We start from the raw sequence: 26,620 nt of genomic DNA, 5'->3' as shown, positions 1-26,620 counted from the left end.
CCCTTATTGTAGTCACGCGCTGTTGCAACGAAAGTAAATTGGTGAATTATTAAATAGACAAATGACAAATGTTCTTAACTGTTTTTAGTTCAAACAATGTAAATCTTATTAATGTCTTCACATTTTAGACTTTCGAAAATTGGATTTAAGAACTTTAATGCTAATTAAGGCCTTATTTTTAGAATAACAAATTCAATGTATTTTAAGGCTTTATCAAGGATTTGTGGGAACCCTGTTTATAAAATAATTATTTTATTGAACTAATATATTTTATGTTTTGCTTAAATATTTTTTCTAGGATGTTTTAAATAAAATTTAACAAGGACATGATGTCTTAAAAATGATATATTCTAGAGGCCCACTAGTAAAAACAAAATTCTGATTATAAATGTGTTTGTGGAATGTGGCAAAATCAACAAGTTACTATATGTCACAGTGCCTAAGGGTAACTCCATCATGGCTCACTTGCGTTCTAGGGATTGCTAATGCACAGTGACATTAACTAGTAAAATTAAAAATATATATAATTGGATACAGAGTCACATAAATTTATTATCCTTATTAATTATTCAAAATAAAAGACTGTTAAAGGAATTATCTCATACAACTATTTGTATGACCATTATTGTAAAAACATTTCCTATAATGTTAAATAAAGGTTTCAAAATGAAAAAAAATGTGGGTACAGGGAATATTTTTTTCAAAACAGAAAAAAAAACTTGGGCCAAAATGCACTCTACATTTTTAACTGATCAATTATTTTTTTTCCAAAAGCAACTAAATGTATGTTTTTATTGTACTAATACAGCACAATGGTCAGCTGAATTACATAACCTAAACTGTATCTACCACCCCCACCACCCCGGAGACACTGCAGACCCTAACCATACGGTAACAGGAAGTAACAGACTTCTATCCAATTGTGGCCCAATTTTCCTTTCCGATTGCCATCATTTACCAATGTGATGCCTGTACACAGGCTTCTGTAAAAGGCACCCCCAAATGAGATAAACACTGACCTTTAATGAGGCATAGCGCATAGGGCTGGGGTAAGGGGGGGTCAGTTTGTCTATTGCCCCCTGCAGCACTAAATATGGACCATGCTTCATTAGCCAAAACAATGATCTGTTTTACTCTGCTCTCATTTCCTTTGCACCACTGTTGGGGCAAAGAAAGCCAGCGTGAAGGTGATTAGAATGATTGCATGAATAAATTAATTGCACAAGCTGGCTAAAACAGCAAAAACCCAAATCGATCATCAAACACGTATAGTTACACTGGAGCTTCACAAATCAGGAAGATGTTCACCATAAATTTCACAGATAATTGAACAGACCAAAGTTTTATTTTGAACCATACTGCAGATTGTTTTAATTCAAGTGAATAAAGGGTGTATTAGAATGACCAACTGAACTCACATGCATATTGTGAAGGCTGCAGTGCTGTCAAATGACAAAATAAACACAACAACCAAGGCCCAGAAACTCGAGCAGTTATCCTACATAACATTATAATTTGGTCAATTAAAGGTGGGATTAACAACATTCAAGTTTTGCACCAATCTTGCTCAAGCTTTTTTGGTTATCTGACAGATTGCTCATTTTGAATCATTCACTCAGGTAAGAGGGTGTGCAGCTGGTTCTTGAAAGATAACGATGAAAAGATAAAGATCCCTCATTTTATTGGTTTGATTGTAACAATAAAAGGGAAACACAACGGATGAATTTTTAGCACGTCTGCGGCACAGTTCTGAGGTCATGGGTTCAAGTCCAGCTACTAGCCTTCCTGTGCAGAGTTTGCATGTTCTCCGTGTGCTTGCATGGGTTTCCTCCGGGCACTCCGGTTTCCTCCGGAATTCCAAAAACATGCATGTCAGGTTGATTGGCCGGTGTGAATGAGCAAGTGAGTCTGTCTCTGTGTGCCCAGCAACTGGCTGGCAACCACTTCAGGGTGTCCCCTGCCAACTGCACGAAGATAACTGGGATGGGCTCCAGCACCCCCGCGACACACAAAGCAGGAAGATAAATAATATGAAAAAAAAATCTAACAAGGAGCCTTTCCTGTCATGATTACCTCAATATCTGATCGATTGCTGGTAAATGGCATTATAGAGCCTCTTATATAGTAACTCATAGTTTTTCAATTCTTTTCTTTTGCACCTACCTCAGGAGGTAAGAATTAGCAAACCAGCGCCAAAATGGCTGTTACAATTGGTGGCCAGTTTCATGAAATCAAGCTGAACCAACTATGCTGATTTGTCAGCAATATGTTGATTATCGAAAAACAAAATCCAGTTGGCTGCTCATTGTCACACGAAATGTGTTTTTTTAACTCCTCCATTGATAGCATATTTCTAACGGAAATGAAGAGAAAAATATTTGAGAAAGATCCCAGGTGCTGTGTGAAACGGGTAGTCCTCTAGTTTGATTATCCCACTTAATTTAACAGATACACAGAGGTAAAAACATGAGTGTCATAAAATGCAATGGTTTCCTCTGGTATTCCAAAAACATGCACGGTCACTGTTCATTACAGCACTGTACTTTAGTGTTACATACTGAGCTTTTTTTCAATATTCATATTTTTCCAGCACAGCAGTTGAGTGGTTAGCGGTCCCGCAGCACAGTTGCAGGGTCACAGGTTCGAATCCTGCTATCAGTCTCCCTGTGCAGAGTTTGCATGTTCTCCCGTGCTTGTGTGGGTTTTCTCCAGGCACTCTGGTTTCCTCCCACATTCCAATATAATACACACATTATATACCAATATATGACAGCAACCACTTCAGGGTGTCCCCTGCCCACTGACCAAAGAGGGCTGGGATGGGCTCCAGCCCCCCGCAACCCTTTTGAGGATAAGCTGTGCAAATATTGGATGGATGGATATTTATACTTCTCAGCTATATTGTAGTTACAAAAGTACAAAATATGGAATAAATGTATACTTTAAATTATTCATACACACAAAAAATGACTGAAGAACAACCTCAGTCTCAATAAATAATTTGACAATGTTGGCAAATATATGTTGAAGAAAAACTGAGGAAGGGATAGCAAACTAGTTTTATAAGCACAAACAGCTGGGCCAAAGTGTCAGGCCTTTAAACTCCACCCCCACAACAGACTCAACAGAGGGATGACTCTAGAAACCCTGAATCAGCTATGCACTCCCCCTGCACCCCTCACAAAAGCACACACACTTCCATAAACAAAACATGCTCACAATCTACAAACATGTTTGCACTTTAGATGCATACCTCACAGAATGATGATCTTGTTGGTTGAGGATCAAGATTATTATCACAAGTCTGCGCCCAGTGTGATGCCATCATTCAACTTGAATGAAAATCCTCTAGCCAGTGAACAGCCACATTGACATAAATATCTTCTGGTGGAACGTGAGAATCTGGGGTCCACGCCTTCAAATTCCTGTCTTCATCCTTGTTGGATTACCAAATACATCTGGAGGATAGAAGACAAAAGTACTTGTTTAATGTTTATGTATTTTAAAAAAACTAAACAACATAGGTGTTCACACGAGGATACTGAATTTAAGAATCGATTATTTGAATATGCTAAGCGATCTTGTTTGAATGCAAACAAAGATAGCAATTTAGCTCAGAGAACATTTTTTGAAAACATTCTTGACGGTTATGCTACAGTTTAGGCCTACATCATGTCCAAAAGATATGGGAAACAAATAGGAGGGCGGCAAATATCGGCACCGAAGATTTTCGGTTTTAAGAAAGAGAATTCAGACCAATATAATGCCACCGAAAGAGTATGCTGTCTTGAGGTCACGTCAAAAGCTAAGCTGGCTTTTGCCTAGGGGGAGTATGTGCACAACGCGAGTGCATATTTTTCATTCTGCACGCGAGAGGGAAGATGGGAGTGCAGTCAAAGCGACTCTAATAATCTTATACCAACACGGCTTTTTTCTGAAGTTTGTGTATCCCTCTAATCACTTCTTTTAAGTAGGTGCTAGCCAGACTAAGCTAATGTTTACATGCTAACAGTAAAGCACTAACTTATTACAGTTCAGCAGTTTTTATTTGTACATCTATACACATGTTGTGTGTGACACTCGGTCCGATCATTCCCGAAGAATATGTACTGGGGCTGCACGATTAACCGAAATCTAATTGACATTACGATGTGACATAGTGAGATTGTGTAATCGTAGGACACCTCGTTATTTTCAAAGATTTATAGACAGCAACCCTAACAAAGCTCCCCAGAAGAGGGCACTGTTTACTTAAGTTTAACTCCTGTAAAATTCGTAAAATCTCAATCCAAGACGTACCAAAGGTAAATTGAATGCTGATGTTGAACCTTTCGAAGAATCTGGACGCTTTTGTTCTCTTTTCATGGGTAACACGCTCAAGTTTTGTCCCCAACTGAAATAATCACTGCAAGTGCGACTGACATTGAGTCATATAAGCTGGAATGCACAGAAATAGAAATGTTGTATTCTCTTGTAATCGGATGCCTGCAGATGAGTGTTCTACAGTACCCACTCTAACATAAAGTGTTCTGAATTAGAAAGACATTCAACAGTTTTTTAACAGTGGCGCAATCATGTCTCAAGAATTGATAACTTTTTTAAGTCAAGGAAAAATAAACAGATGCACGCATTTTATTATTTAGGAGGGCAGTGTGTATTATTTGACCGGTAGATGCTGCTGTATTGTGTAGCGCAATCAAAATTGAGTGTTACAAGGCACTAAGAAAATTACAAACTATGGAGACTCATAAGAGCAACTGTACCGCCCTTTCTTCTCATTTAAATGTGCAGCCCTGTAAGAGATATTTGTGGATACCTATAGAGGCCAGGTGGCGGAATAGCATGCCACCTTCCTCTAGGTGACCCTAATGTTATGTAACAAAATCTTGGGGCGGCAATAGCTCAGGAAGTAAAGCACTCGGCTTGGGATCAAGAGGTAGCAGGTTCGATTACCAGCTCCCCCAAGTTATATGTCGTAGTGTCGTTGGGCAAGACACTAAATCCCTCATGCCCCTGATGAGTAGGTAGTTGCCTTGCGTGGCTGCTATCGATTAGATAGTGTGTGTAAAAGGGAAAGTTTGAAGCGCTTTGGGAGACCTTCAGTGACTTCAAAAGCGCTATATAAATGCAGACCATTTACATTTTTACTTTTACATTTGACCTAAAAGTATTTTAACAAATACTTGTCTATTGGATAGTGTATTTTTGATTATTATTCAAATTAATATTGTTTTTTAATGAAAGGTGGTTTTGTTTTACCAATAGGTAAATAATACAGAAAGAGTATTTTCAAAAAATAATTTACACGTTTTTACAAACTCAAGTGAAATAATTTAGTTTTAATTTAAAGCAAAAACTAATTGGTGTTCTGTTATCAAAGACGATTAAAAAACAAAATGTGTTTTAAGAAATACAAATGTAAGAATTAATTGTATCTGATAAATAGTTGTAAATTACCATTTGAGGCAGCAATGTTACGCTGCTAATAGTGATAATTGAGAATGTAGAGTGAAGATAAGAATTGGATTATCGCGAATACGACCTGTTGAGTTATAACTTGGACTTTAATAGATTTGTAGTGTGACCAGTAAAGCACATGGACAAGCGGTCTGGGTTTGTTGTCATGGGTCCGATCAAGCGCAGCAACGTGGACCGTCGACAAAGCATCACCAGCAACAAGAGAGGAGAGTAATGTCTGTGTAATAACCGGACCCCAATACCTCAAAGACAGGTTTTTATTTACCCTGCCGTTTTGGGTGCAACACCATAACGATCGGATCTGTTTTCTCGATTTATAGATTGCCTTTTTTAAGTGCTCGTATTCGACGCAGAGCTTCTCGGGTTTCTCCCGGACGAGCAGCACACGAAACACCGTCTTTTAATTACTTATTTGTATTATAATACCCGCAGAAATTATCTCCAAATGTACCAGAGTGGCTGCTTTTTAATTTTCGACTTGGTTTGGAGTTGTAAAATGTGTCAATGAAACTATAGCGAGCCGCTGCTATCGAGTTAGCATTCGTGCTAACAGAGTTGAAACAAAAGTTACCTGAGTAGTTGTGGGGCGTCGTTCCAACCGAATTAACCGCGACGGCGGTAGTCGATTAAAGAGCGTACGTGTGATAAAAGCGTAGCATACATGATCCGCTGTGGGTATAATTGGACATTATGCCAATTATTTGGAATATAAACGACGTCCTACACGGGAAAGGCGCATGGTGTAGTTTTCTGCGGTCGGACTTTTTTTTCCTCTCTTGCTTCGAGCGTTCCCAACTCCCCAGGAGTCCACCTTCGGTCAACAGGACACGATCCGCCAATCACAGACGGGCTTCCATTCGATCTGACAAATCACGCGCAGCTTTACAAAACGAGGCTTGTGTACTGCGTTCCACAATCCATTGGAGTTGAATTATTCAAACCAGGGGTGAAATGATTCATCCTTTGTGAGCATAGACTAAAATCGAGACACTGTTCATCAACCACCCCAAACATACACTTTCTGATTCGCAAAATTTGAATAGAGAGCCGTGGACTCTGTCACGTGTTTAGTTGAATGCGGGGTCGATCCGGGTTGGCATGTGGATGAGGAATGTGGATTCATAGCTTTCGCCTGAAAGTCTGTGCAGGCGATTTAAGAGCCCCGATCACGCACACACCATCATGGAGCCGACTGAATCGGAGTGGCTTGCTTCCCCAATCCTCGGGCCCTCGACAAATGTACCCTTTATCCCCATGGAACAGAAGGGGCCACCTGTTTCTTTTGGCCGAGGTTGGCTTTTGTTACAGAGGTCGGTTCAGGCAGCGTATTTTCACAAAGCTCTGCTGTCGATGTATACACACACAACTTGCAACCACATTTGTCCATTGATCCAAGTTCTTATATTTTAATAATTCACCTTTGTAAGGAAAATATTATTGTGTTGGCAAGGAACTGTAAGGGTCAAAACTCTAGACCTCTGAACCATACCAGAGAATTTTAATTTTCTTTTCCAAGTATGTGTTTTTGTATTTGATAATAAAGTTGGACTTTGTAATAAAATGTTTCTTTATTATTAACTCGTTTTATTATTAACTATTAGTTTGAAACCATTTTATACACACATATTATGCTGTGGAATGCTCTGCCCACTGATATTCGATCTGCAACCTCAGTGGAACTGTTTAAATCTAGGCTTAAAACACACTGCAGTGGTTAGCGCATATGCGGCGCAGTTCAAGAGATCGAACCTCCTATGTGGAGTTTGCATGTTCTCCCCATGCTTGCGTGAGTTTCCTTTGGGCTCTCTGGTTTCCTCCCACATTCCAAAAACATGCATGTGAGGTTAATTGACCGGTCCAAATTGTCCCCAGGTGTGAGCGAGTGAATTGTCTGTCTCTGTGTGCCCTGCAACTGGCCGGCAACCAGTTAAGGGTGTCCCCTGCCCACTGCCCGAAGACAGCTGAGATGGGCTCCGGCACCCCTGCGACCCTACTGAGGATAAGATGTGCAGATAATGGATAGATGGATGTATGACCTATATTTTACGTTGACAATATCTGTGTATTATTTGTTATTGCAACACCCGTTACAGCCTGGTCATCCGGGAAGGGGGATTTCTTCATGAGTGGTCCCTTCTCAAGGTTTCATTTACCTCATGTTGAGGTTTTGAGTTTCTCCCTGCCCTCATGTAGGTTTTAGATCAGGGGATTGTGTAGTCTGTAGTTTGCAATAACTTGTGTTCTGTGGAGGTCTTTGAGACTCATTCTGATAAAGAGCTATACAAATAAACATTACTTGACTATGTGCCATTCTGTTCGACCCATCTGGCCCTATCTAGCAACCCCAAGAAAAAAAATCCTAAACCCACCCCTATCCGACAAAAGCACCAGAAAAAATGTAAAGAGTCCAGAGAGGGTTATTTATTTCATTAAGTGTTATTATTTATGTTCTGACTTTTGTTCAGTGAAGGATGCAAAAAGGGTATTTTGGTTGTCACGTTTCAGAAAACAATACATTTTACATTTAGGCCCACTTGCAATCATCACACTTTTTTATTTACAGAGAAAGGAGAAGGTATATGCCCTCAAAGGGAAACAGCATGAAGATCCCAGCTCCAAAACATAGAAACGTCATTACCCGATGATAGAATAGCTGCAAGTCCACACCAAAATATTCTTCATGATTTATTGTTGAATAACCATTTCATTGGATGAAGTAAAAATGATATAATTTTAATTATTGCATCATAAAACAAAAAAAATACTAGGGCAGACCATTTTCAAAAACATCCATAATAACTGCTAGCTTATGGCCAGTACCGGGGCAAAAAACTCCAAACCATTTTCTTAAAAAATAATATGCTTTTAAATAGATTCCCAAAATGGTTTATATATTTTTAAAAATAACACGTACAGTACACGTGTGGGATTACCTATGAAAAGCATTAAATTTAACTTGTGAGCAATGAATGTTGATACCAAAATTAATGAAAAGTTTAAAAATTATTTGTTTTTCATTTTTCAAATACATTGATAATTCCCAGCTAAATACCTTTATTGAAGTAAAAATCAAAGGATTTAGAAAAAAGGTATCCAAACAATTAAATATAGAAGTACTTTTCAATTCTTCTGGTGAATGAGTAGTTGTCAATTAATTGATTCGTTGTTGCACCACGAAAAATATGAAAATATTGTATGCTTTTTGTGCAGCTCAGTTCTTCTAGAGGGTCATTAAAAAACATCAAGAAAAAGAATATCCACCTGAATTAAAAACAACGAACTGCATTTACCGTATTTCCTTTGCAAAATGCTTCACCAGGGAATGATGACTATTGGCTAGAAAAATTAAGGCTGTGAGTCCAGCGTTATTTCCATAGTGAGAAGTGGAAAAACATTTCTTTGAATAGCACTCAGTATTCCCAGCAAGGAGTCGTATGTCAGGTGTACACAAAGAGTGCAACCACTGAACACAAAAAAGTCTTTTATGCCTTTTGGATCATTTGCAGTCAATGTCTAGCATCTGTTCCTGTATTAAGTTCTAAGCTGCTTGACAATAACCTTGGCGCTTGGAAGTAAAAGATTGAAATTTAGGTGTCACATTCGACCCCAATCTGACCTTCCAAACACATGTTAAGAAGATTACTAGAAGTTTTTTTTCCATCCTTGCAACATTGCTAAAAATTCACCCTATGCTGTCCCAGTCTGACGCAGAGATTACTATGTATGCGTTTGTTGTCTACCGTCTCGATTACTGTAATGCACTACTCTCCAAAATAGAGAGCCTGCAGCAGGCACAAAATGCTGCCGCAAGGCTTTTAACCAAGACAAGGAGGTTTTTTATCACATCACCCCAATTTTAGCTAACCTGCATTGGCCCCCTGTTAGCTTAAGATGTGATTTTAAGGTAAAATGTAAATGTTCTGCATTTATATAGCGCTTTTCAAGTCAATGAAGACCCCCCAAAGCGCTTTACAATGGGTTCTGTTGGTATTATACAATATCATGCATGGACTTGCTCCCTCATATCTTTCAGATTTTATTTCCCCCTATGTTCGGCCCGGAGCATTCGCTCTGAAAATGCTGGTCCACTAGTGATCCCAAAAGCAAAGAAGAGAACTGCATGTTCGAGAGCGTTCTCCATTCGGGCCCCGATGTTGTGGAATGCTCTGCCTTCTGAGATTCAATCTGCAACCTCAGTGGAACTGTTTGCATCAAGACTTAAAACACACTTTTATTCTAGAGCTTGTGAGTGACTTATATTTCCTATTAATGATATCTGTGTATTAATTGTTATTACAACATCCATTGCAGCCTGGTCATCCAGGGAAAGGGGATTACCTCATGTGCGGTCACTTCTCAAGGTTTCTTCATTTTCCTCATGTTGAGGGTTTTGAGTTTTCCCTTGCCCTCATAGGTTTTAGATCAGATGGTGTAATAATAGTCTGTAGTTTGCAATAGTCTGTGCAGCCCTTTGAGACTCCTTGTGATTAAGGGCTGTACAAATAAACAAGACTTGGCTTGCCGAATGAAAGATTTGATGATAACATGGTCATTGCATGTTTAACAGATACTCAAAGAAGTATGAAAACAAACTAGTCTGAATGTTATTTATTACAAATTCATAAAATCACTACAGAAAATTGCAAATGTCAATCATGTGTAATAAAATCAGTTAATTCCCTTCCCCAGAATTTGAAAAATGACAGTATGAGATGAATCCTTTTGTATTGCATCTGAAAATGCTACATTTCCTGCTCTAAAACACAACTCACTTTCACATCCTACCGTAGCCCTTCGATTGCTTACCTGCACATTCTAAATACAAATGACCGTGGCTGTCGTGTTTCTGTTTCAACTAAAAAAAATCTTAATTCTATCAATAAAATAATGCATACATCATACAAAACATCAGGGTCCGTCGTTACCGTTTTTCATATGTTCTATTTCTATTGTTTCAACGCAAAAAAAACCTGCAAATTTGGAGTATTGTACCCATTAAAACATTAAGTTAGGAATCTTCATTGTAACTGCAAGTTAAAAAAAAGTTAATTCCTATAAAAAGTAGCTTATAAATGTTGGTTCCAGTTATTGTACAGAATTAGTACGAAGGCAGTGTCTTTGCTGGTCATTTCCCAAAAGAACCGTGTACAGACATCACATATTTCCACAGCAGCTGTACCAGGCAAAATGTTTGAGATGGCATCTGAGTGAGTGGAGCTTCCTTCCCTCATAACTTGTATTTCATTTTGCCACTGTCACTAATCTCACAGATATGCTGTAGGGATGACAAAAAAGAGAAGTGATGGTCAAAAAGGTGATTGCAAGTAAGCTTAACCACCAATCAAGCATTAAACAAGATGGGCTCCAACCTTGGCCGATTTTGGATGCCATTTCTTTTTAAATTCAAGTCCAAAGATTGAACCTCAAATCAGTTTTCACACTTTTTTACACTTCTAGCAATAATCGTCATATACATTGAATGCTAATGATAGGTTCCTTTCCATAGAAACATTTGACTCAGGAATTCAAAATTTCCAACAGTACTAATTGTTAGTTCAAGAATGTTTTTATTGTTTGGAGTTAAATCATATTGATGGACTAATAGTATTTAAGCATTGTTATCTTGTGTTACTCACTGCTAGATAAGCACATCAATTTTGAAGACATGTTTAATTTACCAATGAACTGAATTCTGTGAAATTTTGGGAGATGACAAATCATCTGTTATCTACTGCACAATGATGTCGCCTGCACTTTGCCACTTCTAACTGGATTGATCAGCAAACCTCCTTGTACATAGGGTTTTTCATTAAAAGATTGATTTGGATTCCTCCAAAAATATAAATTTTGATTCCAGTCAGACTATTCTCTTTATGTAAACGTACCCATTGTTTGCAATTTTAAATGTAACTGTGACGCCTCCAAAAAAGGCCTCCATTAATTATCACAGCAATGAACGCAACGCAAAATTAATAAAACTCACATTGAGGTCTCTAAAATACTCATTGTAGTCCAAAGCGTATCCAACCACGAACCGATCAGGTATTTCAAAGCCAATATCTGAAACAGGAGCAAAATAATCACATAGAGTACTGGATGACCCATACACAAAATGTTTCAGCAATAAACACAAAGATATAAAAGCAGGAAGGTCGATGCATACAGTCGGGGAGGCTGGCAGTGTTGTGAGGGACCCTTTTCACCAACAACCTGCAGGAAAGATAGCTATATTAATATGCTGTTGCATAGGTGACCACACTGTTTTTATTTTTAAACAGTACCAGTGTCACTCATTGGCTCTGCCGACTGTCTAGACTAGAAGGCGGATATTAAGTGATTCATAATAAAGTGGGATGACCAGGCTGTTTTTTTAGTGTTCCAAGACAATCATAACTCACCCAGCAACTTTGATCATTTTGGGCTGGAAGGCCTTGACGTGTTTCAGGAGAGTCTTCAGGGTCCTACCAGTGCCAATAATGGCCTGAGTCATGCAAACAAGACATGATTGGGAAAGCACAAGATTACCAAAGTGGACTTTCCAGACAAACAGCTGATTAATTTCACACTGTAACAAGGGGGAGGTGTTCAGCAACTGAGTCGCTCTTATGTAACCTCTGAGGAGTCGCCCCTAAAAACAAATCAAACTTCTACTGAATGGACGAAAGCAGAACTGACTTCCTATTCTACAAAATGCCCACAAAGTGAAAGTAGACAAATTTGGTAAATAATAAACAAATGCAATCACACTCAATGGAATCAGCAACAGTTTGTCCACTTAAAACCTGAACAGAAAAATTGTAAATTTGCTATAAATCAGAGATGACATGCATCAGTCAATGAGTTGGTGCAATAGAATGTGAGGGAGAAAGTCACCATTATAATTTAAAACTGTTAAAGCCAATGAATTAAAAATGAAAATAAAAATCTATTCTGTTATTCTGAAGACAGAAAATATAGTAGTCATCATAAAAGATGAAAAAGATAATCCTAAAAACTTTCAAGCTGAGGAATATGGTCACCATAGTTTTCTCCATAAACAATTCATAAGAAAACTTAAGCTGGCTCCCCTTGACCTGGAATTCCATTTGCATCAGAACTAAGGGGAAAAAATGGGAATGACTCACCTCCACAATCAGTACGTTCTTTTGAGAAGGTCAGCAAGGAGAAGACCAGGAAAGGGAGGCAAAGAAAACAATCGGAAATATGTTACACTTCGTCAAATGAACAACTCAAATTGATAATATTGAAATAATAATAATAATAATAAAATCCATTAGTTTCTGCGCAAATGAAATAAGTTTGCCGTCTTTTTTTGTACAGATGTGCTTGAGTCTATCCCAGAAAGCTTTGAGCTAGTGGTGGGGAAAAAATCCTGGACTACTACTCAACCATGCCAAACTCACGTAAAACCAAGCATACACACTAACATTTGAAAGCGTAACAGATGTTCCAGATCAGCATCGACACCTCCTACCTGACCATTTATTAATTTAAACACTTCAATTTTAAGGCTGGGCATGATCCCATTATTGATGCAAAAACGAGCCACATTATACTGTAGGTATTGGTACTCGGGACAGAGTACCAATATGGCCAACATCACGATTGGCTCCCAAAAGTGGACAAACCAAAATCATGAACAACAAATTAAAAAGGAAGAAATTTAAAAAAATTACATTATTTCATCCAATTTGAAAGGTGAGGTGCATCATTTGAGGTATCCTTACAAAGTTGAGGGCTTTATATATTCACTGCTAAGATTTTTTAACAACTCCCAACTGAGTTCAAAGAGCCATTTTGCTATATTTTCCACTGTACCTTTAAGCTTTTATCTTACAGAGCCGTTCGGGGTGGAACACATTAAGTTAAAAAAAAAACAGGGCCTAGGGGAATGCTGGAGAGTGACGTCATGCTCTTCCCAGCAGGTTTTATTTTAATTTATATTTGTCAGTGTAGCATGAAAATTGTGAAAGTATGAAAAGGTCTGCTTTGAGTAAAATCCAACCCCAAACCCAAAACGGTGAAAAAAAAGAAGAGTTTATTCTAGCGCGACTAATAAATGCATGCACTTGCACGTGCATCATGAATGAGCTGGCTGAGGCTGTGATCATGACTTTAAGCCAGAAGAAGGCGGTAGAGAAAAACAAAGTTCCAAATTCTGTACAGTTACTTAAAGTACATGTTAACAATTCTCAACAGAGTTCAAAAAGCCCCTATGCTTTTCTTTCCGCCGCACTTTTTTCGCTTTTATCTCACTTTTAGCAAAGTTGATAAGTACAAACAGAAATGGGAGAACGGGGAGTGCGGGAGAGTGACATCATGCTCTTCCCCATGGTTTCAATTTGTTTCTATTTCTTACTTTAACATTCAAATTGAGGTGTTCAGGTAAAATCCAAACGCCAACACAAACCTTGAGAAATATAAAATTTTTAAAAAGGAAAGGTTTATTCGAGTTCCTCCAAGAAATGCACAAACATCATGAAGGAACCTGACTGAGGCTGGAATGATGACACAAGCCAAAGGTGGTAGGCGAGAGTTCAACAGTTCCGAATTCTGCACTGCTCATTTAAAGAAAATGTTGGGGTATGAAAGGTACTGTATTCCTCGAAGAATTAAAATTATTTCTTTTTATGCACTAAAGGTATTTGTGGTACTAAATCATGTGATATTTGTATCAATGACTACTTGAGAGTTTGGTTATGTTTCAAATCAAGTATTGTAAGTGACTTGTAATAGTCAATGAAAGATGTTTCTAACCTTCTAACAAAGTAACATGGAGATGGTTATACTGTATAACCTTGGGATCAGTTTAGTGCTCAAAAAGAACACTAACACACTATCTGTGCGCCATAAATCTTTGGCCCTGTTTAAGTTAGTCATTTGAAATGGCTGAAATTCTATAAATGTCTCCCTAATGCACAGCAGACAACTGGCTACAGTTTGGAAGAATAGCAACGCATTACTTTGTTCGTCTTTCTGATTTAAAAAAAAAATTTTATTCCACTCTTTACAAAACAAACAAAAGGTTTATTTGACAGTCTGACAATTTCTGAGCGTTTGACAGTGCTGCGAAAGGAATATGCCAGAATAACTATTTCATTCTGACTTAAGAGGTAACACTACGTCATGGCTCTTCCTATGCGGCCTGGCTCACTTCTTCCAGGACAACACTGTTGCATTTTGAAACTGAAGCGTGCGCGTCACCAAATGCTTTAAGGATTTCACAAGCACACCCAAAATACAAACATGTCCAGAGAGCAAAGGTGCCGTCGTGACTCAAAGGTTGCAAAATCATCACCAAATTCATCTTCTGGGTATGTAGGCCACACCCCTTTTGCCTATGTGTGTCCTGATGAGCCTATTGGCCAGAATACAGTCCTGTTACACTTGTTCAGTGAACACACACACACAACATATCACACATCAGCGAAGCAGTACAGCTCAGTGTTGTGTTCTTACATGTCTTCTGATACAAATATGTTTTTTTTAACCCACTTACATGACTCACACAAACATGAAAATTCTCAATAGTCGAGCCGCACCTCAGGCTAAAATTAAAACAGTCAAGATTTGAGAAAGACCCGCCTCAGACAATTTTTTCCTTAACATTGCTCGATCTCTTCCCTTTTTTGCGTTGCCTAATCCTGCCGACAAATGAGCAGCACTGCTCTTCGTTGATACATTCAACAACATGCTTTGTTTGCAATGGATTGACTGTATGGTTACATAGATTTATACATGTTGTTTTAAAGATCTGTCTGTCTGGAACATGATTCTCAGTTTTAATTTTGAATATCGGCTTCAGCCTTGCTGTGTGGGGTCGTCATGTCGAACGTGTTTCAACTTTTTCCTTACGTTCATGACCTTAAAATCCCAGTATGTAATATTTGAGCACTATAAGGCATTTTATTGTCTAATGCGGGCAAAAAAACAGTGCTACAGAGCACAGGATAGCAGCAAGTAGCCAGACAAACATGGCACCCACCAGGTAGGAATTTCCCTTTTGAAAAGAAATACAATTTTCTTGACCTATGATTTTTTTTTATAAAAATAACATTGGTATGACAGTTTGGGGAATTATGCCTTGTATACAAAGGTTTTTTTTTTTTCAACTGAATGAAAGTTTTTTTTTGTACTAGTAGGAGGGACTTGATATTGTTCATTGTTCAAGTTCTCCAATTGTGTGAATGTCTTATTTGGTCCCAGTGAGTGGTTGGCGACCAGTCTGCAATATACCCTTAGCACCTTGTTTAAGTTACTGTAATTTGGACAGTAACCCCAAGGGCCAAATGGAAGACAATTGACATGAGGACAGATTTTGTATTTATGTTTTTTTTTTTTGCATGTGCTCTGCAATTAACTGCTGTCCAGTCAGTCCTAAATAGGCACCTAATCTTATGTTAGCCAGAAAAGTTTAAAGATATAATCAAACTGTGGAATAGAGTGCACAAAATGTTTAACATAATCATAGTTGTATTTTTATTTTTAATCGAATTAGGGTTGTATCCTGAACCACTTAAGCTTTTTTTCCTGGGGAAATAAATACAAACGAAAGAATGCTGCCGTCTTGTGGTAATCCGCAAACAGTACAAGATCCGATGGTCCACCAATGACTGGATATTGTCACCTAGCTTTCAAGTGACTGATGTTATCTGGAGCATTTAGAAGCTAAATTCCTCACCACACTGAGAACACACAGGACCCTGTTTCCTCAGAGATGGGTGCATTACATAGTCACAAAACGTCAGGATTCCTATTACTGGAAAAATAAACACAATTAAAGAACTGTTAAGTTTCTTGTATGTGTCTAATGTTTGAATGTATTTCTTTTCATTTTTGTTTACTACAGTGTTGTAATATTCTTGTGTCCAAGAAAAGAAGAAAACACACACACGCACAATACCCCCAAAAAACATCCTGATATTCATTGAGCAGGAATACTATCCAGGTGTCTTTGAATGCTGAAATAGCCAATATTGACAATCAGTTTGTGTTATAGTTGGGTCTCCCCCTCAAAAAAAAGACTATATTTAAAGGGGGTAGTTTCAGCCAAAATTATGACAATGTGTACTGTGCGTATCTTCTTTAAACTCAGACTTCTGATTAATATTATGTTTTTTTTGGGGGGGTTGTCACATGAATCAAGAGGCACCAACTCAATTTGACCAGTGGCAGTGAAAATAATTTAACAGTACCTTTAGAATCAAGCAACAGCAAATTGTAGCTCAACCAGATCAAGCAAAAACCAATCACAGTTCACTTGAAGAGGTAACACTTTTCACTGGTTTCCCACAGCTTAAGGAAAGTTAAATTCAAGACTTCCAAGACTCGAAATGCTCAAATTTAAGACCAAGTCAACAAAAACAATTGAAACAAAAACAAAGCAGCTTTTAGCCATGCCGAAAAATAATTCATTGGTTACTTCTCATTGTATACGTTTCTGTAAATGTGTCTGTCTAAAACTGCTGTGTGTATTGTGGGAACACCTAAGATATGGGTCTGGTCTAGAAAGCACGACTGAAACCACATCACCGTTTTGATAGTTCCTTTATTGTGGTCATGTGATGTTGCCACGAAAGTAAATTGTTAAATTATTAAAAACAGCATTGAGAAATGCTACAAAATCTTTTTAGTTCAAACAAATGTAAATATTGTTGTGGTGCCCTTTCTGAGAGTTTTGAAAATTGGATTTAGATATTTTAATGCCGAATAAAGCCTTATTTTTAGAATAACGAATTCAATTCCTTTTAAGACTTTTCAAAGATCCTCGGGAACCCCGTTTCAGTTTACAGGTAGTGGCAAGGCGGTTATCGCCAAAAGAAGGTCAAAACTACTGCGACACAGTCTAAATTAAAACAAAAGATTATTTTAACAATCTGATTTCCCCATTAAAGAGTTGTACGAAATTTAAAACTTTCTTACTCTCGTCCGCCACCTCTGGCTTGTCTTCTCTCATTACAGCCTCTCTCAAGCTCCTTCATGATGCCATGCAAGTACAGTGGTAACACAATATAGGAGAATTTTGATATACAAGATTTCTTTGGGACAAAAATCTTGCTCATCATAAGTAAGAAAATCGAAGTTACGAGCATTCTCAGATGCAACATTATAGACCGCCTGAGACTGCCTATCGCCAGCATCAGGTCGTCCCAGTTTGCGCTTGGGCTTCCGGCCAACAACAGAAGAGTTGAACAAACTGCATTCCCAACAGTGGCAACTGGTCGTGCAAAGGCTCTCTCTCATTAATGACAATTGCCTAACGCCTTTATGTATATTTTAAAAGGCGATGCAAATCTCCTTGGATAAGTTGTTCTTCAACAGACCTTTAGAAAGTGAAAGTTTTGTGAGTACAGCTAAACAGGCTTATAAAAAAAGTGTAGTAAATATATGTCAGCGTGTTCGTCCATTTAAAGTTACAGTAACTATGATTTTAAGCGTACAGCAAGTGCTTACATATAATTAACAATCTCCCGCTGCATAATTCCTCCTACACACCTCCCCCACTCCAGCACCGCACACACAACTCCATTATGGCAACTGCCTCGATGCTAAGTGCTCATAAGAAACTTGCATTGTATTTTGTAATATCATCTTATTTATCTCATTACTGTAGTCATGTTTAATTACCATTTGAATGCATCTTAGTGGTAGGGAAGATTTTGGGAGGTCGGGGAACGGACGGACCAATTCGTTTTAAATTATTTCATATCGGGAATATTTGCTTGTCGCACGGGCAATTTGAGGTATGGGCACAATCCTGGAACAAATTAAGCTTGTATGAAGAGGTGCTACTGTGTGTGCCTTTCTCAGACGCGCTCAGATAAACTCTTCTTTTAATCTTTTTTTGGGCTTTGCATTGGCGTTTGGACTGCACTTGAAGCAGGCCTCTTCTTACTTTCACGTTTTTCAACAGATAGATATAAACAAAAAAAGCAGGGACGAGGATGACAACACTCTACACCCAAACCTTCTACCTTAAGTGTACTGCACCAAACGGCTTTGCTAAAAGTAAGAAACGCAGATGGGAAAAAAATAGATAAGGGCTCTTTAAACTTAGTTGGGAATACACATATACTTAATAGAGAAAATATTTAAATTTTAACTTTTTTTTTAAAGACACATCAGACAATGTACCCCCCACCTTGAATGGGACAAAAAATGTCAAACTAAAATCATTAATATATTACCTTTCCAGCTAAAAAGGACAAGTCCTCTGCTCCAACTATCTGGAGATCTTCTGTGGACTGATCGTTCTGAAGAGGAAAAGCCATGAGATTTCATACTTGTAGTTATCATTTCAAAACAGGGCGTGAGTTAACAGGAAAAAAATAAATACTGCTGTGTCAATATTCTTGTACAGCGATCCCTTGCTACTTTGCGCTTCCGTTTTTGCTGGTTCACTCCTTTGCGGATTTTAAATTGAATTTTCTTATTGTCATTGATATCATTGTATTGTGCATTGTGTTCTGTTGTGACAGCATACAGCGGGGACAGATTAGGAAGGGCGCTCGGTGTTTGGTGGTTGTGACTGTGCGCACGACTGTGATAGGCTGGTTTATGTTGTCAGTCAAACAGCAGGCAGGCGCTGCCTCCCAAAACATAATGAGAGGCATAACGACCGCTAGCTTTTAGAGGCTTGTTACATTCGATTAAAGACTCTAAGCAAAGAAAGAAGAGCGCATGGTGATCACAAGCAGATGCTTTGTGGATTATTATCGGGTTCCAGAAACGATTGAGGCAGCGTAGGGGAGAAGGCAAGAGCAGTGTTGCGGGTCTGGCCGACTACTATAGCTAAGCTACATAGAAACCCTCACAAGCTACCCCTGGAGCCTCTGTTTCAGAAACGACAGATCCATTATCCATGAAACAGAAAACATATAGCCACATCTCGTGGGAAACCGCTGCACTCACAACTCTTGTATTTTAATAATCCCTCAATTTGAAGACATCCGATGCTAGAGCGCAGCTAGCCTGCCACTCTCTAAATTGCTTTCTTACACTGAAAGGATAAGCCCGCTATTTTTATACGATTACAATAAAACCATTCATTTCGTGGTGTGTGCTATTATTTGGAAATCAGAAAGTTGTTATTTTATTAAAGTTATATACTCTCATTCGGTAATTACCTAAGTTTCCCCCTTGGGAATTATAATGAATGTGTGATGCTACTTCACGGATTTTCACTTTTTGCGGGTTCTGGTCCCTTTAAACCACAATAACCGAGGGATCTCTGTATTGACAACATTCCCAGGTGCTTACTAGGTAGCTCTTGAGGCGGATGAAGTGGACTCTCATGGGGATGGTGCGGTCCGAGCTGCAGCTTAGAACCTTGATCTTGTCCACAAGGTCAGCACAGAACTGGTAACCCCCTTTAAGCACGCACAACACAACAATGTCATGGTCCCCCAAGTCGTCCATAATGTCACGAGCCAGACGCTCTGTTCTGTGATGCAGAAAAAAATCATTTTAGTTGGTATACAGTCCGGGACAGAGTGAAATTTCATCCTGAATGAGAGCGTTCATCCATCTTTTCCTAATCCTAGAACGAGAGGAAGTTGACAAGAAGTTATTTACACACATGTAGTAGTTACACCCATGGGAAAGTTGGAGTTATAAAGTGAACCTTATTTTGGGTGTATGTACATACACACATATATATATTATATACACATATACCACACACATACACACGACTGTCTCAGAAAATTATAATATCACGATAAAAGCTCTTTGTTATCTGTTTAGCAATTAAAAATGTCTTAAATTAAGGATTTATTACCAAGCTACTGAAATTTTGCAAACCTTTTACTATCGTATAATAGCTGATTAGTTAAATAGCCTACTAGTAAACATGTTCATTATATTGTAATATTTGAGATAGGATATTTAGTAGTAAGCTATAATCAGTAACATTAAAACAATAAAAGACTTGTATTATTTCAGTTGATTGATAATACAATCAAGAACGTAAGATTGTGTTTTTTTTTTATCACAATGATCTACTTTTTTCAACTGTCCTGAACAAATAAAAACAACTTATATATTATATAAAATTCTCAATTTAGGTTCTCCAATTTCAGAGTTCATTGGCATTACTGAGACCAAAGTGTCTTAATAAGCAATAAAAATGACATTTGCTTTAAATGGTTTGTTTCTGGTTAATATGAAGCACTCAAAACTAAGTGACCTCAAGGCTGCAATGGCATTTATTTTATTAATTCAATTTCATTTTCAAAAAGACTCATAGAGATTCATATGCTATTCCAAATACTGGATTTTTTTTCATAAATAACTGATGAAATTGATTGTGCAGAACCCCGCTGCTTAAGGCAGATGTCCTCGTGACGCTGTGCGGTCATGAGTCTAAAAAGTGTAACTAATTAGAATGAATTCTTTTAAGCACAAAACACAATTCAAACAGTCATAGTATTCTCCCATTCTGAACAATCCACGTATCACAAACGATAACGCCCTCAACGTTGCACTTTATATTTCTAGTGTTCTGCTTGGAATCAGGCAATACAATATCTGGTTACAAATGTAATTGAAGTAAAATGGACACTTAAGTTACATCATTGTCAGACAGATCTCATTATTACACTTTTTAGTGATGTTAAAAAAAGCACAACCATGTTTGCATTAACAAGATTGCGTCCGGGAGGTCATACAACAAAACATATGATCCATTTAAATATGTTAACAGTGGAAGAAGAAGCTTTTCAGACCTAAACTTGGGTCTTTGTCAGAGCCAAATTTGAAGGGATTCTTTAATGCCAGGCAGCATTCGCATTCAAATACACCGTGCCGAACTCTGAAGGCAAAATGGCAGATTTTGGACCCTGGCAACACATGATATCTGAATATTGATTGGATAAAAAGTCCCAACAAATGCCAGCCTCTGAAATCTCAAGCTTTGGCTAGAACTTGACCTACGAGTTCTTAGTATGATACTTAATATACTGTACATATTGGGAATAAATACATATCTATGGATTACATGTTATGTTGAAAGGACACTCTAATATATTACCACTAGATGTTGCCGTTTTGTGTAGTGCAGCCAAAAACAGGTGGTACAAAACACAAGTAAGAATACAAATTACGAAGAGTCAAAGTGACCAAACTGCACCATTTTATGGTCTTGCCCTACACAAAATGTGTGGTTGCCCGTAGCAACAAGATGGCAGACAACAATTGCCAGGTGAGCCTCATATTATGTAAAATAAATGCCTATTTCTGGATCTACCAGTATTTTAAGAAATGCATATTTATATGCAGGTTTGGGTAGGGTTACTTTAAATGGATTACTTTCAATTACTTTTGGATTACTCCAATACCAAATATGCTAATAAAAGACAAAAGAAACTAAATATAAATAAAATGATGACTCACAACACGTGGTAAGCATTCTCTCCTGGCTTTGATCTATTTGATCTCCGGCAAAACCAACATAAAATGCGACAGGAACAATATGAAAATAAATCCAAACAGCTTGCCAACATCATTTTTGCCGTTCCATGTATTCCGTTACTCCCCAAGCCTGCACAAAATTTAGTCATTTTATTCATATTTAGTTTATTTTGTCTTTTATTAGCATATTTGGTATTGGAGTAATCCAAAAGTAATTGAAAGTAATCCAGTTAAAGTAACCCTACCCAACCCTGTTTATATGATAGTTTGAGTATTTTTGCTTATTATCTAAATCAATAGTTTTTTTAAGGAACGGAGTTTTACCACTAGATAATACAAACTGTACCTTTAAAGCCAAACAAAAAGGCCTTGCTGGGAATCTCCAGGGCAGGGTTGAATCGTATTTATTATTGTATGATCCATGGACTGTGGAATCGTTTAATTTCATGATGGTACTGATGCTACCTGTGATTTTATTTTTGAGCAACATTGGGGGGTTAAAACAAGGTTATTACAACATTTTCATGGCCAAATTCAAGCACTTTTTAGGGACTTTGAAAGACAGTTTTCTAATTTTCCAGTACCATCAAATGAAGAAATCTGGTATAAATCTGTTGTTCTGCGGAGGCACAAAGCAATTTTTGATCTTGCGTGTGGTTTTAAAGTAAATAACGACTATGGTTGTAAATCTGAACAATGTGTGTAAATCGAGACAAATTTCTCAATATAGGTGTTGACTTAAAACAACAGTAATATGCAACTTACATTTTCAGTTGCAGGAAGTTTTTCCCATTATAATTAACCACTGGGTAACACTACATTAATTTCTTCCATAGCCCAGAATAAATGTCTGTAATTGATACGTAATTATTGCAATAATAATAACATTTCGTAATGCCCTGTTAAGGTGTGGCATGCATGGGCCTCCTGGGTGCGACCAGTAGGGGGCGATGACACGCCATAGGACAATTCCATACAAACTAATGATAGCAGCAGTTAATCAGGAGAGAAAAAGTAATGCAATGAAATCAAAGCAACTAGGCAGCAGTGTGGGCGTCATTTTACGGCAGACTTACAGACGCTCCCCTACGATTTACAAAAAACGGTAGATACCAGCGTTTTTTTTCGGGATGTTGAAAAATATCCAGACATGGCAGTAAGTTACATTTTGTATTGTGTGCACCTTTTACAGAGTACAGGACATAACTGTAGTGCTTATTTCCGCTGCTACCTCCATGTGGCGCTGTGAGGGGTCACCTAGAATCCAGCCGGAAGAAAAAAAAATCTGCTTCCTCTTCCTAGTTCATGTGTAAACATTCTATACTGTCTATACTGTGTCTACACTATCTCCAGCACGCTAAGAACTTTGCCATTTTTATTTTTTGATATCTCGTGCATTCATTCAATATGGTTGGTGTGAAGTGTAAAGAAGAGGCGAGCAGTTTCTTTTGAAATGAAAGTGGAAAACGGAGGAGGACCTCTTGAAGCGCATCTTCCAAAAATAAGTTAAACTCAGCTTTATCTTTATAGAGCATAATATTTTATGAAATGCTTATTTTAGGACAAAATAATACAGGTTACTTATACAAACCTTAAACATACTAAATATAGCACTGAAGCAACTTACAAACAAGTTCAGTAATAACAATCTCGTTCGTAAGTAGGGCAGCATCTGTATTTAGAAACATGTAAACACATTCAAGCATTGGCAAGCACTTCACCCAAAATTCAAGCACTTTTCAATCCTCGAAAACAACATTAAAATTCAAGCAATTTCATGGATTTCAAGCACCCATATGAACCCTGTTAAGAGCATGTAGATACAGCAATGCTGTCACTTGGGATGAAATGGGACTTGTGCAAAAATCAGATTTACATTTAACGTGGGCAATCATTGAGCATATCCAGTAAAGGTTTTTAAACTAGTATGAAACTAGAAACTTGACCTTGACACGAGCGGGCCCTTTGGGAAACCTCCAGCTTTTCCGATTATTCACACTCCGGAATTGCTAACCTATTTTACCTCAGAAGCCAGAGTGATAAGAAAAGAATCTATCCTGTCAATCTTAACGAGATAATTCAAGACTTAAACAAAAAAACAACAAAATGAAACCGGTGCCGTTAATTTTGAAACATTTTTCGACGGACGGTGTGCCTTGAGATTTTTTTAAGGAAAACGAAGTTAGTTTTGGCTCTATAAAAGGTAGAGAAACATTTAAAATAGTGATCACTCACAACTAAGGTTTACAAGTGCCATTTTGTATAAATGATGTGCTTGGAACTTTCTTAATCGGTTTTCAAAAGCCTGTTAATTTTAGATTAGTTTCCCAAACAGCGATTACATGTCAATTCTGAGACACGAAGTGTATTATGATGTGTTTTCCCATCCCAAATGTGACAAGTGGTTTGCCAATGACTTGTACCTGTCCATGATGACTCCATGCGGAACGACGACACATTGTAGATCGTCGGTGTAGTGTGCTGGATAGCTGAAAAGTTCTAAACTGTAACCCGGCCAATCATCCGAAATCTGTGAAAAAAGGAGGGGGAAAAAGACGCATACTTGTGTTTCCTCTGCGAATTTTGAATCGTGCAACTCGACAAAACGTGCTAAACAGGCTCCGCAGTCATCAAGTTTGCAGAGCAACTTCTATCAAACTCGGAATCGAGCGAACAACTGTGCTTTTCTTACCACAATTCCGCCGCTTCTCTTCACGGCTTGGAGCCGGGCGTCTGCCATGTTGTTTTTCTATCCGAAAAAAAAAGAGGTCACGCAAACTTCCAGGGTTGCTTGGAGGAATGTTCTTGATAGTTTTCTCTGATCTCCTCCTCCGCTGCCATTTGCAATAAAGCAAACTGCTATACAGCATGCTACCACTAGTAGTGGTGTTAGGTTCGCGAACGAACCGGCTTTATAAACCGGCGCTTGGAAGTGAAAGACGAGAGCCGGCGTTATGCCGAGAAATCCATCCTTGCCGAAATTTGCATCCCCTCGCTGCTATAACCACTTTTACCTCGTTCTATCTTACTTTTATATCACTTTTCGGGAATTTAATGGCGAACATATAACAAAAACCACTTCGTCTTGCATTTGTTGGGAATGTAATACAACTTAAACTATTCCGTCTTTGTATTTGTTGTGAATGTAATCGAACGGTAATGCACACGCAGCACACCGTATATAAATCACTTTTGAGAACTGTAATGCACTCTACCGCAAAGCTTCTCATCTCATTAGCTGCACCGCAGTGGTTTTTGTTATATGTTCGCCATTACATTCCCGAAAAGTGATATAAAAGTGAGATAAAACGAGGTTATAGTAGGTTATAGTCGCGAGGGGATGCAAATCTCGGCAGGGATGCATTTCTCGGCATAACACCGGCTACCACCAAATCAAGAAGTGCCTCCTTTTGAGACGCTTTTCTTTTGTGATTTGTCAATACTGTGAGCATTTTTTCTTCTTTTCCTCTTTTTTCCCATTTTTATTTTTCCCCTAGCCGTTTTTTCTTGATTTATTTTGTCATTTCTTTTTTTGTTTCTTTTTCCCCATTTCACTTTTTTTCTGCTGTTGTTCTTCTTTACTTCTTTTTAATCCTTTTCTTTATCTCATCTCTCCTCTCATCTCATCTCATTAGCCGTACCGCTTATCCTCATTAGGGTCGCGGGGGGGGTGGGGGGGGTGGGGGGGGGGGGCTGGAGCCCATCTCTGGAGTCATCTCCGGGCAGTGGGCAGGGGACACCCTGAACTGGTTGCCAGCCAATCGCAGGGCACACAGGGACAGACAACTCATTCGCTCATTCACACCTAGGGACAATTTTGGACCGGCCAATTCACCTGACATGCATGTTTTTGGAACGTGGGAGGAAACCGGAGTGCCCGGAGGAAACCCACGCAAGCACGGGGAGAACATACAAACTCCGCACAGGAAGTCTGGAGCTGGATTTGAACCCACGACAGGTTCCCATGACATGAACTGTGCCGCACAAGCGCTAACCACTGCGCCGCCGTGCTGCCCCCTTTTCTTTATTGGATATTTTAAACTTTTTTAACAAATAAAAAATGAAAAAGCTTATTCAGCTCTTTTACTTTCAGTGCAGCAAACTCGGTCCAGAAGTTCAGTGAGGATCTCTGTATATATGCACCTGCACTGTGATAGACTCAGAGGTCTGTTTAAAGTGCAGAGAGCATTATGAAGAATGAGGGATATACCAGGCAGGTCCGAGATACTGTTGTGGAGAAGTTTAAAGCTGGATTGGGATACAAAAAGATTTCCCAAGCTTTAAACATCCCAAAGAGCACTGTGCAAGCAATAATATTGAGATGGAAGGAGTATCAGACCACTGCGAATCTACCAAGATCGGGCCGTCCCCCCAAACTTTCAGCTCATACAAGGAGAACACTGATCAGAGATGCAGCCAAGAGGCCCATGATCACTCTGGATGAACTGCAGAGGTCAACAGCTGAGGTGGTAGAATCTGTCCATAGAAAAACAACCAGTCGTATACTGCACAAATCTGGCCTTTATGGAAGAGCTGCAAGAAGGAAGCTATTCCTTAAAGATATCCATAAAAAGTGTTGTTTAAAGTTTGCCACAAGCCACCTGGGAGACACACCAAACATGTGGGAGAAAGTGCTCTGGTCAGATGAGACCAAAATCGAACTTTTTGGCAATAATGCAAGATGTTATGTTTGCCGTAAAAGCAGCACAGCTCATCACCCTCACCACACCCT

The 26,620-nt window shown here is 38.5% G+C and overlaps 3 protein-coding genes across 6 annotated transcripts in view; 1 reads left to right on the top strand and 2 right to left on the bottom strand.

Annotated features, from left to right (window-relative positions):
* arhgap21b (Rho GTPase activating protein 21b) overlaps positions 1-6,259 on the bottom strand; it is a 43,689-nt gene extending 37,430 nt beyond the window's left edge. For both annotated transcript variants that reach the window (XM_088337931.1, XM_088337913.1), the window contains exons 1-2: positions 6,050-6,259; positions 3,254-3,458 (exon numbers count right to left, since the gene is read on the bottom strand). In XM_088337931.1, coding sequence (XP_088194057.1) covers positions 3,254-3,328 — 75 coding nt within the window. In that variant the 5' untranslated portion in view covers positions 3,329-3,458; positions 6,050-6,259. The remainder of the gene's footprint in view (positions 1-3,253; positions 3,459-6,049) is intronic.
* Positions 1-26,620, top strand: part of dpp6b (dipeptidyl-peptidase 6b) — a 697,001-nt gene that overhangs the window by 191,000 nt on the left and 479,381 nt on the right. The gene's annotated exons all lie outside the window — the stretch shown is intronic.
* On the bottom strand, positions 10,373-24,780 carry prtfdc1b (phosphoribosyl transferase domain containing 1b). Of its 2 annotated transcripts, XM_088337893.1 has the most exons (9): positions 24,581-24,780; positions 24,312-24,418; positions 19,738-19,921; positions 18,666-18,731; positions 12,603-12,620; positions 11,877-11,959; positions 11,642-11,688; positions 11,462-11,538; positions 10,373-10,753 (listed from the first exon to the last, which is right to left on the bottom strand). In XM_088337893.1, exons 1-9 carry the CDS (start codon positions 24,626-24,628, stop codon positions 10,706-10,708), a joined length of 678 nt encoding a protein of 225 aa, XP_088194019.1. In that variant the 5' UTR covers positions 24,629-24,780; the 3' UTR covers positions 10,373-10,705. The 2 variants fall into 2 exon arrangements, with proteins under 2 accessions (XP_088194019.1, XP_088194028.1); XM_088337902.1 differs by lacking the exon at positions 12,603-12,620.

The sequence above is a fragment of the Urocampus carinirostris genome, chromosome 1, assembly GCF_059441175.1.
Source record: "Urocampus carinirostris isolate Australia breed hairy pipefish chromosome 1, RoL_Ucar_1.0, whole genome shotgun sequence".
Classification (NCBI taxonomy): domain Eukaryota; kingdom Metazoa; phylum Chordata; class Actinopteri; order Syngnathiformes; family Syngnathidae; genus Urocampus; species Urocampus carinirostris.
This window is presented reverse-complemented; position numbering and strand designations above follow the sequence as displayed.

Excerpts from the sequence above, each read along its gene's own strand:
- prtfdc1b (XM_088337893.1), bottom strand. The coding sequence starts at position 24,628 with ATGGCAGACGCCCGGCTCCAAGCCGTGAAGAGAAGCGGCGGAATTGTG. Across the intron at positions 19,922-24,311 it reads CATGGAGTCATCATGGACAG|AACAGAGCGTCTGGCTCGTG; the intron begins GTACAAGTCATT and ends TCTGCATCACAG. Across the intron at positions 10,754-11,461 it reads AGTATTTTAGAGACCTCAAT|CATATCTGTGAGATTAGTGA; the intron begins GTGAGTTTTATT and ends TCATCCCTACAG.